Source organism: Palaemon carinicauda, chromosome 24 (genome assembly GCF_036898095.1).
Source record: "Palaemon carinicauda isolate YSFRI2023 chromosome 24, ASM3689809v2, whole genome shotgun sequence".
NCBI classification, from domain to species: Eukaryota; Metazoa; Arthropoda; class Malacostraca; order Decapoda; family Palaemonidae; genus Palaemon; species Palaemon carinicauda.
The window spans coordinates 85651722-85668085 of NC_090748.1; the positions used below are offsets into that span (position 1 = coordinate 85651722).

Here is a 16364-nt window from a genome sequence, read left to right on the forward strand (position 1 = left end):
TGCTTTCTGGCCATGTAACAGGTTAGGCCGAGCGCACCACTCGCGCAACTAACCTGTCTACACCTCCTGGTGTGAGCGCTGCAGTTCTCAGCGACCCCGCTCGAGCTCCTTCGGAAGCTTCGTGGGGCTCGCAGCAACCAGTCACGCACTCGGTCGCAGTGGGAACCTCGATGCATTCCGTTGGGGATGAACCCTGCCAGGGTCCTTCCTTGACTCCTGAATACATGCCTGGTTTGGTGTTAGGGCCAGAGCAAGGGTATTCATGGGGAATGTCATCACCTGTGCAGCATGTCGCTTCCCCTACATTTACGGATGTAGCGGGACCGAGGTATCAGCCACTTCCACGGCCTTCACCGGCCGTGGAGACGGAAGATCCCGAGGTGGAGTCGCTGTTCCTAGAGGTCATTAACCTCATGCGTGAGATTAATGGCCTCAGGGCTCCTCCTGCGGTAGTGTCTGAGGATAAGTGTACAGCATTGGAGATCCTATGGGGAGCTCCCGAAGGCAGTTCACGGCCCATCACACTACCCTGGTCAAGACAGGCTGCTCGAGCATTGGACCAAGTGAGTGACCAGATCACAGGGCCTGGTAACTCGCTTAGGAGCCAAGGTTCGAACAAGCTTCTCCCTCAACCACTCCAGCGACAGAAGAGGTACTATGTCACAGAGTCTTCTGTGCCTTGTCCTCTTCCTCTCGACCCCGCGGTTGGAGCGCTTGCTGGAGGTTCCTCGGTCGAGAGCTTTGAATCCCAGAGTATCTCCTTCTCGGCCTCTGAGATTTCAACTATGGAGTCCATCTTTGTAGCTACTCTCAATGCTGCTTCGTGGCTCGACCACTGGTGTGGTACGGCCACAGTGTTCGCGCGGGACACCGGGCTTGCTACCCCGAACACATGAAGCAGTACAGGAACCTGGCTGTGTCTGGTGGGAAAGCTGTTGCTTTTCTCTTGGACCAGCTTGCTACCCAGTATGCCAATCTGATCCTCAAAAAATGAGGCAGTAGCCGCTCATTTGGCGCAACAGATTGGTTCAGGAGAAGCCCTGGCACTCAGGAACACTACTATTAGAGCTGCAACTTCTCTCTTCCCACCAGAGGAAGTTCGAGCCACGCGGGATAAATGGCGCCTCGACTCGAAGAACTCCATTATCCACCAGGCGCAGGCTGCGAGTTTCAAGGGACCTGGTCCCGCGAAACTGTCCGCAGCCATGCCGAGTTAGGCCAAGTCCATGGGAAGTAGCAAGGGTACCGCTGGTCGTGCTCCTGCTGCTCTTGTGCAGCCAAGACCTGCTCCTGTTCAGAAGGGTTCTGGCCCCCAAACAGACCTTTCAGCCTTCATCGGGAGCTCCTCATGTCGGGGAAAGAATAGTGGCAAGCAAGGGAAAGGGAAACGCTGAGATTGGCTTTCCCCTGCCCATGCTGCCAAAGGTAGGGGGATGCCTATCGCGCCATTGGCCGATGTGGCAGCACCTCGGGGCCGAGGAATGGATAGTGTTGACCCTTCGCGAAGGGTACAAGCTCCCATTCGTGCTTCATCTGCCCCCCCATCCTCCACTCCAGTAGCGTTCCACACGTACGCTCCAACATCTCCGAAGGCTCTGGCCTTGGAGGCGGAGGTCCAGGAAATGTTGGAGAAGGATGCGCTAGAAGTCGTACACGATCAGTCACCAGGGTTCTACCGTCGTCTCTTCCTTGTCGAAAAGGCGACAGGAGGTTGGAGACCGATCATCGACCTTTCGCCATTGAACAAGTTTCTTCAGCAAACTGCGTTCAAGATGGTGACAGTTCGCACTGTGCTGTTAACCATCAGGCAGTACGACTTCGTGCTTTCGATAGACTTGAAGGATGTGACTTTCAAGTACTAGTTCATCGGTCATCTCGAAAGTACCTCCGATTCACATTCCAGGGCACGGTGTACCAGTTCAAAGTCCTGTGCTTCGGACTGTGCACAGCTCCCCAAGTGTTCACGTCAGTGTTCACGACGGTAGCAGCTTGGGCCCACTCGAGGGGCATCCGCCTACTGTTGCACCTCGACGACTGGCTGTTTCGCGCTCCCTCGCAGGAGCAGATATTTCAGGATCGAGACTTGCTTCTGGCAGTTTGTCGCGATCTGGGGTTTGTGGTAAACTACGAGAATTCGAGCCTCATTCCCAAGCAGAAGGTGAAGTATCTGGGAATGCTGATCGACTCGGCAGCAGCTAACGGATCAGCAGACTCAGAGAGGTTGCGCAGCCGTTCCTATCGCAGGAACAACTTCCAGCCCTCCCATGGCAAGCTCTTCTAGGTCACCTCTCCTCGCTGGAGAAGCTCGTTCCTTTCGGGCAGATCCTTCTCTGCTCCCTTCAGTGGTGTCAGAAGGAGCAGTGGTCGGCAGCCACCGATCCTCCCTCTCGTCCGGTCCTCATGGAACGCGAGGTAAGGGAGGATCTCCTTTGGTGGCTAAGCGAGGAGAACCTCATGTGAAGGTTTCTCATAAACCCCCCTCCACCTGAGTTCTGTCTGTTCATAGACGCGTCCACCGAAGGTTGGGGTGTACACCTGGACGACTTACCCGTGTCAGGTGTGTGGTCGGAAGAGGAGAAACACCTGCTCATCAACGTGCTGGAAATGATGGCAGTCTCGAGAGCACTCTTTCATTTCCAGGCCCGTTTGAGAGAGCACTCGGTAGTGCTGATGAGCGACAACACCTTGTCAGCCAGGTACATTCCAGGCAAGAGAAATGTTTTGGCAAACGCCCTAAGTCGCAGAAACCAGGTAATAGGGGCAGAATGGTCTCTTCACCCTTGGGTAGCGAGTCGAGTACTCGACCTCTGGGAGAACCATGCATCGACCTATTCGCAACACGGCACAATGCCAAGCTTCCAGTGTTTTGCTCTCCAGTACCAGATCCCGGGGCTGCGTTCGAGGACGCACTGCAACATCCTTGGGATCTACTGAATTGCTACTCGTTTCCCCACATTTTTGCTTGCTTCGCGCAGTCTTGTCGTGGGTCCTAGTAACCACAGGACTCAGGATGACTCTCATTGCTCCACTATGGCCACACATGGAGTGGTTTCCAGATCTGTTGTCGCTCCTGGTCGAGGCACCAAGAGAGCTACCACACTGGCCCAATCTCCTTCGGCAACCCTTGTCGAACAGGTACCACCAGGCGGTGCAGTCGCTCAGACTTCACACGTGGAGACTATCCAGCATCTCCTCAGAACGCGAGGCTTTTTGCAACTCGCTGCGGGAGAGATGTCTGGGTACCTTAGAAGATCCTCCTCCTTAGTCTACCTAGGGAAGTGGTTGGTCTTCTGTGATAGGTGTAGTGGAAGGGGTAACTCTCCTGTCGGAGCCTCTCTGGCTCAGATCGCAGACTTCCTATTTTTCTTCGCAGAGATAAGCTCCTGTCAGTTTCTGCCATTAAAGGGTACAGGTCTGCCCCTGCAATGGTGTTCCATCTGAAGGGCATAGATATCTCTAACGCCCTGGAGATTTCTATGCTCATTAAGAGCTTCGAACAGTCATGTCCCCCGAGGGAACTTTGAGTTCCCCAGTGGGATGTCACTTTAGTTCTTGGGTCTCTTACTCGTGCTCCATACGAACCCTTGAGCCGTGCCTCAGACAGGCACTTGACCCTTAAGACTTTTTTTCTGCTAGCCTTAGCATCGGCGAAGAGAGTCAGGGAGTTACACGGCCTCTCTTGTAATGTCACTCACGCAGAGGGTTGGAAGGAGATCTCCTTGAGTTTTGTGCCAGAGTTTGTGGCCAAGACTAAGAACCCAGCGATCCACGATCCCGGGTTCGAGGCCTTCACTATTCCTTCCATACCAGATGCGGTGAGTGGCGGTTCAGGTGAGAGGCTTCTCTGTCCCGTCAGGTGTCTCCGGCGCACTCGGCAGGTCGATAACTCTTCGTTAGCACCGGCAGAGCCAAGTGGGAGGTGTCGAGGAACACGATATCCTTCTGGATCCGTGAAAACATCCGCAAGGCGTATGAGACTTCCTCAAGAGTCCAAGCACCAGCGAGGGTTAAAGCTCACGAGAAATCTTGCAGTGGGCCAAGTGCTAAAGGCTGGCGTTTGGAAACGCCAGACCACCTTTACGGCCTTTTACTTGAGGGAGTTTACGCACAAGTCCTTGGACACCTTTGTTCTTGGCCCTGTGGTAGCAGCTCAAGCTATTGTCTGACCTCTCCAGTTCCTCCGGGACAGGGAAGTCTCTTGTCTTGATTTTATGGTATGTTTGGCAGTGTGAAAGCATTCTGCGTGTGATCCGCCTTTCTCTCTGTCTCCTCCCTTGGAGTTCCATACATCAAGACAAGTCTTCCCAGGTAAGATTGCTAGAGTTTGTTTACAGGTACAGTATTCTCCCCCCGTCTTCTGCTAGGCAGGGAAGACAGTAGATGTATAAACCCTTTGCCTTTTGGTTTTGGAGGTTCATCCAGTCACTGTGACCCTAGGGTCAAGTGTCTCTTACATTCACGCTCTCAGGTCGCGTGATGCTCTTACACATCGCGCGGCAGTTCCCAATCTCTCAGACCCCACCATCATCATGTCGGGTTAAGAGACAGGGGTAGGTGGATTTAGTTCTCTGCTCTCATTCGAGACCAGGTCTATATCCGAGCAATTAGCTGTCCACAAGCAGCAAAGGCAGACCTCCCACCAACCGGTGAGTCTTCCTATATTAAATGATTACGAGGTTTGTATATCGCGTCGGAACAAATGACAATTCGTCCTAAATTGTATTTTTCCTAGCTATACAAATCCGTAATCATTTAATGTAAATGCCCGCCTCTACCACCCCTCTCGTGTTCCACATTGAGCCTAAAGCGTTTGAATGAGGAAAGCGGGCTGGCGTTGGTGGGGGGGGAGCTAAGCTCTGCCCCATACCACCAGCCAACTAATGAGCACAACTGCCTGGTTTTCTTTCTCTTCGGCTGTTTCAGCTGAGCTGAAGCGAATTCCTATATTAAATGATTACAGGGTTGTATAGCTAAGAAAAATACAATTTAGGACAAATTGTCATATTTTCCAGAATATTTTGGCACCAAGTAATGGGAAATGAAAGAACTTATTTGGGTGTTCTTTGCTAATTTTTAAATATTTTTCCCATCATAATTGGACCTATTCCTCAAGAGTCATCTAATAAAATCAATTTAGTTATTTCTCGGGAGAATTTTTTTATTTTGTTTTGTGTTGGTTAAATGTTCTTAGATTGTTTTAAATACATTAAATCCACAAATTTTTAAATGCATTTGGTGCCTGGTCTTTTGATATGTAGCACACTTGAATATTTTCATATCTCACAACTAACAGCAATACAGTATCTTCTATTCATACCTTAACTAATCTGTGCTTTACCTGTGGCATTGCATTTAATAGATCATTTTAAAATGCTTCATGCCTATAACAATAATTCTGTAAATCCAACAAAAAAAATTCTCTTATGTGGCTGAAAAGGACACAACTCTTGAGTAGTTGAGGTAATAATTTATTTGTTCTTGATGGCATTTTTATTTATATAGTATTTTTATTTGATTATTTGGAATGCCTGGATGAGTGTGCTTTGCGAAAGTTAGCTAAATTTTTCATCAAATAGACAATGTACATCTGAGTTCTTTTCACCCCATACAAATAAGTCTGATGCTGATTTTATTAGTATTTTATGTGCTCTTCATTGTTTTCTTCCTTCTGATTTCTCATCATTCTCTCTTATCTACTATCAAATTTTGGAGATGTTTGTTAATCACTTAAACAGACTTCACTATGAGAGTTTTCCGTACCACCAGTTAGTCTGAACTTTTTAATTCTTTTATATTATTTTGTTTTTTCTTCAATGGATAACTTTCTTTCCTTAGCTGTTAACTTTCCTTGAATAAACAAAAAGGAATTTGCTGCAGTTTTTTTATCGAGTACATAAATAAAAATCTTTTAGGTTTACATTAACCCAGTGTTCAGGGTACAGGTTGATACAGTTTTTGTAATAAAATTTGTTTCCTCTATAAGCTTGGTTTATTGACATTATACATATATTTATTTTTTTTTATTCCAATCATTCCTCTCAATACACATTCCCCAAGTAAAGTAATGATACGCACTAGCAGTTAATGGCAGGAAGCTAAGAAGTTATTTCAGTGTCAAAGTCGTAAATATTCTCTATCATCTTAACATCCTTAGTCAGAGGGGAGGAGGGTGGTCATCTATATGAAAACCAGGTCAGTATAGAAATAACAAATTTTGTTATTAAAATTACAGTTATTTCGTTGAACCTTCCATGATGTTCATATTGCTGACAACCTTACTCTGATGGAGGTGGGGGACACCAGTGAATGAAAAAGATAGGTCATTCATAGAATTAGATCATGAAATATTAGAATTCTAGACTTACCTCATGTAGATTAATGGTAATAGACCATCTCAAAATACAGTTTGAAAATGGGATTTCATATTTTTTTTTTTATAAATATTAGAAATGTTACTAAAGACGTATTATTATTATTATTAGCCAAGCTACAACCCTAGTTGGAAAAGCAAGATGCTATAAGCCCAAGGGCTCCAATAGGGAAAAATAGCCCAGTGAGGAAAAGAAATAAAGAAATAAATAAATGAGAATAGATTAACAATAAATCAGTCTAAAATCAGTGACAAGGTCAAAACAGATATGTCCTATATAAACTATTAACAACGTCAAAAACAGATATGTCATATATAAACTATAAAAAGACTCATGTCAGCCTGGTCAACATAAAAACATTTGCTCCAACTTTGAACTTTTGAAGTTCTACTGATTCAACTACCCGATTAGGAAGATCATTCCACAACTTGGTAACAGCTGGAATAAAAATTCTAGAATACTGTGTAGTATTGAGCCTCATGATAGAGAAGACCTGGCTATTAGAATTAACTGCCTGCCTAGTATTACGAACAGGATAGAATTGTCCAGGAAGATCTGAATGTAAAGGATGGTCAGAGTTATGAAAAATCTTATGCAACATGCATAATGAACTAATTGAACGACAGTGCCAAAGATTAATATCTAAATCAGGAATAAGAAATTTAATAGACCGTAAGTTTCTGTCCAACAAATTAAGATGAGAATCAGCAGCTGAACATCAGACAGGAGAACAATACTCAAAACAAGGTAGAATGAAAGAATTAAAACACTTCTTCAAAATAGATTGATCACTGAAAATCTTGTAAGACTTTCTCAATAAGCCAATTTTTTGTGCAATTGAAGAAGACACAGACCTAATGTGTTTCTCAAAAGTAAATTTGCTATCGAGAATCACACCTAAAATTTTAAAAGAGTCATACAAATTTGAAGAAACATTATCAATACTGAGATCCGGATGTTGAGGAGCCACCGTCCTTGACCTACTTACAATCATACTTTAAGTTTTATTAGGATTCAACTTCATACCCCATAATTTGCACCATGCACTAATTTTAGCTAAATCTCTATTAAGGGATTCACCAACCCCAGATCTACATTCAGGGGATGGAATTGATGCAAAGAGAGTAGCATCATCTGCATATGCAACAAGCTTGTTTTCTAGGCCAAACCACATGTCATGTGTATATAGTATGAAAAGTAATAGGCCAAGAACACTACCCTGTGGAACACCGGATATCACATTCCTATACTCACTATGGTGCCCATCAACAACAACTCTATGAGATCTATTACTTAAAAATTCAATAATAATGCTAAGAAACGACCCACCCACTCCCAATTGTTTGAGTTTGAAAACAAGGGCCTCATGATTAACACGGTCAAAGGCAACCTCAACCTCATCTTACTAAACTAGAATTTTTGTGAAATGAGAAAATCACCAATTAAATTAATTAGAAAAAAATTATAGACCATGTTGAAAACAGCCACTATTGGACCTAGATTCCAGCATCTTGATAAGTAAACCAGAATTCTTCAAAATAATGTTTAGGAAATACCGACTTGGTATTCCTATGAACTGACGCTAAAACTCTGTAATTATCATAGGCTAGCTTAAGATTCAGATTTGTTTTCTCTGCCCATCATGGCAATTGTTGTGTTCTCAATCTAGATTTGTGCAGTGTTCCAAAGAAGTAACTTTTTTTATATATAAAAGGTTGGTTTGTGCAGTCTTTTAGTTTGATAGCTTCATTCTGCTCTTTCCCTTAATTGACTAATTGGCTCTGAAAGAGTATAGGATTCAGTAAGGTGAACCCCAGGTAAGATTAATTAAAACAATTGTGGTAAAAAAAAAATATTTTGATACTAACCTATGGTACACCTAAATCTCCCCCCCCCCCATATATATATATAGTGTTATTAGAATTGAAAGACCTCCTATGTCAGGTAATTTTTTTTTTATAGGTTTACAATATTTAAAAGGTTTGAGTTTTGATCCTTTGGAAAATCCTTTGTTTAAACATCTCGCGTAAAAAAAATTTCCTGTTGACTTTGGCTTAAGCTATACATGTAAGCCCTATATTCTAAAGTAGGGTTTGGAGACCATAGAATGATATTTTTTTTTGCCTGCTTTCAACGCTAAAAATTATTTCAAGACAAAGAATTTGTCACAATTCTTTCAAACTCCTCTTTGAAAAACGTGGTGAGCTTTACATCAAAATAAATTTATTTGCCTGGTAAGAGTACTACAGTATTATTAGAACAAAACTACAGGTTCTAGAGGAAGCATTCCCAATTTGTTTAGCTGGATTAGAATTTCAAATTGTCCAATGTCCAAAAGTGCAATGTCTTTTCATCTTAAAAGTTTGGGCACAGAGGGTCGCAAAGAATTGGATTAAAGTCTAATGGAAGACTTTAAGATTAGAATTCATGATAGAATTGCAGCTACTTTTTTTAATTTTTGCAGAATTCTTTTTCTGCAAAGGGTTTTTGTGGCAGCTCAATGGCATATCAAGCCTGTATTCATTAAACATTATCTTAAAGAATCCTGATTTGGTTTTTAAGATTGCTTGGCTTCAAGTCATATAACAGCTGCTGGTAATGTGGTTTTATAAGATTTTTGGTTTTAATTTATTTTGATTTTTCTTAAAAGCAATCTGGATGCCTGTATTTTAATTTTTTTTTTAAGGTATATTGTTACCATTAATCTAGACTACAGTTGTATCTAGATTATTACTTAAGTTTATTGTTGTAAAACTATAAATGCCTTACCTCTTCCCTTCACTGGTTAGCCACCTCCCTCAGAGTATGGGAGTCAGCAATATGAATATCAAGGGAAGTTCTAGAAATAAATGGAATTTTAAGAAGATTTATTTCTATACTCACCTTTTGTTCATATACATGACCAACCTCCTCCACACTTGTGGTGTATAAATGATAGGGAATTGTTTTGACTTTGAGACTGAAGACAGACTGTATGGCTTGCCCAAGGCATTTGTTTCTTTCCATTAACTTCTAAATAGTCTTATTACTGTACTAGAGGCATAAGTTTATTGAAAGGAAAGAAAATGGGAAACAATTATATCTGGGGTAAATTTTTTATAAAACCAACCTTCCAGAGCAAAGCAATATAAACATAAAATGAATAAAGGAATAAAAATTTTTATTATTATAATCTTAATTTTAGTCAAGTTCGATGTGAAGCGTACCTAAGCTGATAACACAGAGCACCCCAGATGGCAAGTTCAACCATAACATGTTATGAGGGAAGGAAATTGGAGTGAGGGAGAGTGGGATTTATTTTAGTATTTGTTGGTAGACATCTAAGGGAGTACTTAGCTGAGGAATCTAGATAAACCACAAGTATTGAAATTAAAAGTTTTTATTAAAGATCAGTTTTTACAAAATTTCAGTCATGTAAGAATTATTTTCATGTAATCTGAGACATTCTAACTATGGAAGGACTTCTCAAGTTTTGGGTTGTATAATGCACTGGGTGCAGTTTTGTATTGTTCAGTACTGTAATTCCATTTGGGAAATTGTGAAATATACCAAAGCAATAATACCATTAAATGTAACTTATATTAATGAATGATGGTAAAATACTTTAACCAATCAGATGAGCTTAAAAGTTTCCTAGGACACATAGTAGATCATGTAAAGGCAATAGTCTTAGCTTTTTTATTCAATACATCACAGCCAATTCCACAGGGTTATGGAAATAAACCTTTAAGTGGTAGCAGTTATTTTGCATGCCATGCATGCAGTTATTATCATTTAGAGGGGACAAACATAACGAACATTTCAATACCTGAGAAGTTGCCTATTAATAGTTTTTACCATGGAAAGTATTTTATCAGCTTTTATTTGTTATATATATATATATATATATATATATATATATATATATATATATATACATATATATATATATATATATATATATATATATATATATATACATATATATATATATATATATATATATATATATATATATATATATATATATATATATATATATATATATATAAAAGGACACTGTTGCAGTCTTGAAGTAGAATAAGATTACTATTGATTAGTATAACTTGACTAGGGAGAACTTTGCTGTAGATAGCAACAGGTGCCTTGAAAGTTCTTAAGTGTTCAGTAACATCCAAGGAAAGATTAAAATATGCAGAATGTTATATATACACTATATTAACTTTGAATATACTACTAGTAGTTCTTTTATTTATCAATTGTTCTAGACCTCTGTGTGAAATATCTTTATTGCAAGGAGACAAGATGAAGATTTTTACAGCTCAGTTAATAAGATATTGATTGTAATTTGGTACAGCACCTTGTTCAGGCTCCCCAAAATTATCTTAACAGAAGCTGGAGGATTAATTTTCCATTTTGTGTAAACTGGATCCTTCAAAAAAAATTTTGTGTACTCTGCTTTCAGAGGATTTTTACACCGTAAGTATGTGGTTCTTTGTGTTGGTTTTCTCCTAACGAGAAAATACCATTTTATTTTATGTATGATATTATGATTACTGACTTGAAGGAAACTATTTTTCCAGTCTGGTATGTACTGCAATTCATAGGTTTATGTTTTCCTATTGAACCTGTAGTGACAGCTATGCAAGTTTTATAAAATTTCATATTATTACATGCAGGGAGTATTTACAGTTCATGTACAGATATGAAATGAATGATATTTTTGTATTTGTTGTAAAAGGGTTAAGTTTTTTCATGCTATAAAATTCTTTAGATAGTATTGAACTTGTTGCTGCTAAGGTTCACTTCCAAGTTTCAACACAGCCATGAAAATTGTATGATAAATAGCACTGAAGTGTTCTGATTTAAGTATTATCCCTTACTTTATAAATCCAGTGCTGTAAGATGTGGATTTTAATGATTGATACAGATCTTTGCTGGTCTAACAAATTCTCCCTTCTTTCAAATGGTCATATTGACAATTAAGTAGAGTAAAAATTGTTGCTCTTTGCCAGCATATTCAAATATACAACCACATAATATTCTATAAGTAATCTGCTGAAGAATGTAGAACACTTATGCTTCTAAGTTATGATCTGGTGTAAAAATTCAAAATATTAAATGTTGAAGTTCTCCCTTAGATATTTTAGTTCTTTTTTTAATGTGAATTTTCCATATAAGCACAGTTGGCTCGTCAGGAAAATAGATTATTTATTTTCCTGAATGCCATACTTAAAAACATTGGCTCTAAGAGAGCTTTGTTATATGTTAAGACTAAAACACAAGTTTTAGTATTATAGAATCAGTACTGATCACTTCATTCATTCATTCACTTCGTAGACAAATGACAGAGGTGTAGTCATCACCCACTTTGTGATAAATAGCTTCACATAATTCCACAAGGTACTGTTTTAACTAAGCAAAATTTTTAGTACACTTCTTTCACAAATTTTAGTAGCTTTCCATTGAGTTTTAGTTGCACAAGCAGTATCCTTTCTCACCCTTCAAGTTTACTTGTTTACTAGCTTATTCATTGAAAATAACAAACCCATAAACTTGGTAATATCATATTACTTTGGAGGGCCTTATCTGTCATATTTTCTATGGAGTAGTAGTCTTGAAAGATTTTTCTCGTTTGTGCTTCACGTAATATCCCGAGTTTCCCATAAAACTTGTGCTTTTGAGTTCATGGCTGTGTTGTAGATAAAGGGCCTTTACTTTGCCGAATACCTCCTACTCATTGATAGATTTTTTTTTTTCTTTTTACGTGCTGGGTTTTTATTCCATTGTACTTTATTTTTTATCAACTTTAAGAGAGTGAAGAATATGGCTCAGTGGTTAGATGAATTACTTTATAATACAGTACGTCTTTTATTTGTAAATGACATCTGTTTTCATTTAGGCATTGCTGTCATTCATGGAGAACAGAAGACAAATGAAGATGAACAAGCTGATGGTAGGAATTCTCCTCCACTTGTTGAACATTCTCGAATCATGGATGTTGGGGTTGGAGTTCCAGCACTTGCGGCCAAGGAAAAACCTCCCATCAACGTTGTTGGAGATGTGGGTGGTCGCATAGCTATCATGGTGGTGAGTATTTTATACTGAAGTATTGATGTTTGGAACAAAAGATTTTTATCAAAACATTTAAAGGATAACTCAAATTCACCTAGACACGAAAAGTAGTATACTTGCATTTTGATAAGTTATTATACTGACTAAAAACATTGGAAACATGGAAAGCATTTAAGGTGGGAACAGCTGGAGTAGTTAGGAAGAGTGAATTTGCTACTAAGGTCAGATTTTTTCTTTCAGTTAAAGAATGACAGTGAATTCCTGATAAATATAAAGAATGATTTTACTTTAAAAGTTAGGATATCAAAGTTTTCATGATAAATGAATTAAAATTTGTTTTTGTTTTTTTAAAAACACAAACCCTTTGAGAGTTAAATATGTTGATCCAGTTGTTTAATGGTAATAATCTGGAAGTTTTCTGTCAGTTAAGTTGGATTCATAATTTATACTTTGCAGGATGATATGATTGATGATGTTGCCTCATTCGTGGCAGCAGCTGAAGTACTGAAAGACCGTGGTGCATACAAGATCTATGTAATGGCTACTCATGGTTTGCTGTCATCGGATGCTCCCCGCCTTATTGATGACTCACCAATTGATGAGGTAAATTTGTTTTATGATTTTATAGACTACATGAAATTTCTTATTCCTGATCCAGATATTAATCTTTGACACCGTCATTTAATTAGCAAAGATTTTTCATAATTCTGACCATCCTTTACATTCAGATCTTTCTGGACAGTTCCATCCTGTTTGTAATAGTAGGCATGCAGTTAATTCTAATAGTCAGGTCTTCTCCATCATGAGGCTCAATACTACACCGTATTCTAGAAGTTTTATTCCAGCTGTGACCAAGTTGTGGAATGATCTTCCTAATCAGGTAGTTGAATCAGTAGAACTTCAAAAGTTCAAACTTGCAGCAAATGTTTTTATGTTGAACAGGCTGAGACAAGTCTTTTTATAGTCTATATATGAATTATCTGTTTTAATGCTGGTACTTATTTTTTAAATATTTAATTTTAATTTTTCATTACTTATATCATTTATTTCCTTTTTTTCCTTTCCTCACTGAGCTCTTTTTCCCTGTTGGAGCCCTTGGGCTTATAGCATCTTGCTTTTCCAACTAGGGTTGTAGCTTGCTAATAATACATACATACATATACCAAGGCACTTCCCCCAATTTTGGGGGTTAGCCGACATCAAACCAATGAAACAAAAAAGGGGACGTCTCCTCTCTACGCTCCTCCCAGCCTGACAAGGGACTCAACCGAGTTCAGCTGGTACTGCTGAATCCCCTACTGCTGCTACCTCCGTGGTCATCCAAGGCACCGGAGGAAGCAGCAGGGCCTACTGGAACTACATCACAATCGCTCGCCATTCATTCCTATTTCTAGCACGCTCTCTTGCCTCTCACATCTATCCTCCTATCACCCAGAGCTTCCTTCACTCCATCCATCCACCTAAACATTGGCCTTCCTCTTGCACTTCTCCCATCAACTCTTGCATTCATCACCTTCTTTAGCAGACAGCCATTTTCCATTCTCTCAACATGGCCAAACCACCTCAACACATTCATATCCACTCTAGCTGCTAACTCATTTCTTACACCCGTTCTCACCCTCACTACTTCGTTCCTAACCCTATCTACTCGAGATTCACCAGCCGTACTCCTTAGACACTTCATCTCAAACACATTCAATTTCTGTCTCTCCGTCACTTTCATTCCCCACAACTCCGATCCATACATCACAGGTGGTACAATCACTTTCTCACACAGAACTCTCTTTTCATTCATGGCCAACCCTCTATTTTTTACTACTCCCTTAAACTGGCCCCCAACACCTTGCATCCTTCATTCACTCCCTGACGTACATCTGCTTCCACTCCACCATTTGCTGCAACAACAGACCCCAAGTACTTAAACTGATCCACCTCCTCAAGTAACTCTCCAGTCAACCTCGCACCACCTTCCCTTCTTGTACATCTCATAACCATACTCTTACCCACATTAACTCTCAACTTCCTTCTCTCACACACCCTTCCAAATTCTCTCACTAATCGGCCAAGTTTCTCTTCCGCATCTGCAACCAGTACAGTATCATCCACAAACAACAACTGATTTACCTCCCATTCATGGTCATTCTCTTCTACCAGTTTCAATCCTCGTCCAAGCACTCGAGCATTCACCTCTCTCACCACTCCATCAACATACAAGTTAAACAACCACGGTGACATCACACATCCCTGTCTCAGTCCCACTCTCACCGGAAACCAGTCGCTCACTTCATTTCCTATCCCAACACATGCTTTACTACCTTTGTAGAAACTTTTCACTGCTTGCAACAACCTTCCACCAACTCCATATAACATTCCACATTGCTTTCCTATCAACTCTATCATACGCTTTCTCCAGATCCATAAACGCAACATACACATCCTTACCTTTTGCTAAATATTTCTCGCATATCTGCCTAACTGTAAAAATCTGATTCATACAACCCCTACCTCTTCTAAAACCACCCTGTACTTCTAAGATTGCATTCTCTGTTTTATCCTTAATGCTATTAATCAGTACTCTACCATACACTTTTCCAACTACAGTAGGGTCCCGAATTATGCGAGAATTTGGTCGATCAATGACCTCGTACAAATGAAAAATCGCAGATTTCGAAACACAACTAACAGAAATAATTCCATTGGGGCCATGGCAACCAGCAACTTGCCTATTCAAACGTGTTTACTACCCATTTCCAATACTTTCTATGTACTATACTGCATTCTTTTTTATATAAAATTGTTCTTGTAAATAAATCAAAATTTTAATATGCTTTAAAGTTCTAATAACTTGAAAAAAGGTTAAAAACCAGGATGGGTGTAAACACCGTATATTTCCGTTATTACACGACCCAAAATACAGACAAATTGTAATGTTTGTCATATCTATTGTATAAGACAACTGGTGAAGAGTAAAACCATCACTCTATAGACTAGCTTTTGTTGTATCATTGAAAATCCAGAATTATCAAAATAAAGGCGATTTTATATCATGCGTTTCCTAAACACGCCAATACGCACAATAAAAAACGACAACCAATCTTTTGTTTACGTTTATCTCTGATCATAATGAAGAAACAGACGCATTTACACATCTGTGTATAGGTTAGTTTTTGCATCAACAGCAATCTTACCAAGTATTGATTATATGTTGATTTTGCTATTACCAATGCTCTACTTAATTTTTCTTAGAACTTCCAAATAAATGGAATGAATGCCATTAATTTAATGTTTTTCTTTATGACGCCGCCTGAAACGGAAACCTTCCATTCGTTTATTGTACGATACATCTTCGATCATAACAAACAAACGAAGGCATTAAACACGCATGATCAAAGTGATAAATAATATTAAAAGATTATAGTAAAGATGTTATTACAAATATTATTTAACGTATCTATATAAATTCCTACATACGTAGCAAAGCAGGAAAACTATTTTTTCTTTTTGCGTTTAATCGACAATAGCAGACTGCCGCTAATGACTGAATGATAGTTTACGATAATTCTAAACTGTTACTAAAGATGATTGTCCATTCCGTATCCAAAATACTTTTCCTAACTTTAATTATAAGTCAACTTGAACCCACTTCAATTATGAAACCATCTATATAAAAAGTAAGAGATGGTGCGAGTTTGGAGAAAGTAAGGAAAATTTGATCATGATTGCCTTTAATATAATTAATACTTTGTGAAGCCACAAAGATTTCACTTGTTACACACACACACACACACACACACACACACACACAGAGAGTGAGAGTGAGAGTGAGAGTGAGTGAGTGTGTGTGTGTGTGTGTTTTAAAAGTACTTAACAAAAAAAATTATAGATTAAAACACATTGGTGCTTATGTAATATTAACTAACTGTATAGATGGTTTTGAAT

At 39.5% G+C, this 16364-nt stretch overlaps 1 protein-coding gene across 7 annotated transcripts in view; it reads left to right on the forward strand.

Moving 5' to 3' along the window:
• The window catches only part of LOC137618196 (phosphoribosyl pyrophosphate synthase-associated protein 1), a 143221-nt gene that overhangs the window by 116627 nt on the left and 10230 nt on the right, over positions 1-16364 (forward strand). For all 7 annotated transcript variants that reach the window (XM_068348284.1, XM_068348286.1, XM_068348281.1 and 4 more), the window contains 2 exons: positions 12253-12440; positions 12882-13028. In XM_068348284.1, coding sequence (XP_068204385.1) covers positions 12253-12440; positions 12882-13028 — 335 coding nt within the window. The remainder of the gene's footprint in view (positions 1-12252; positions 12441-12881; positions 13029-16364) is intronic.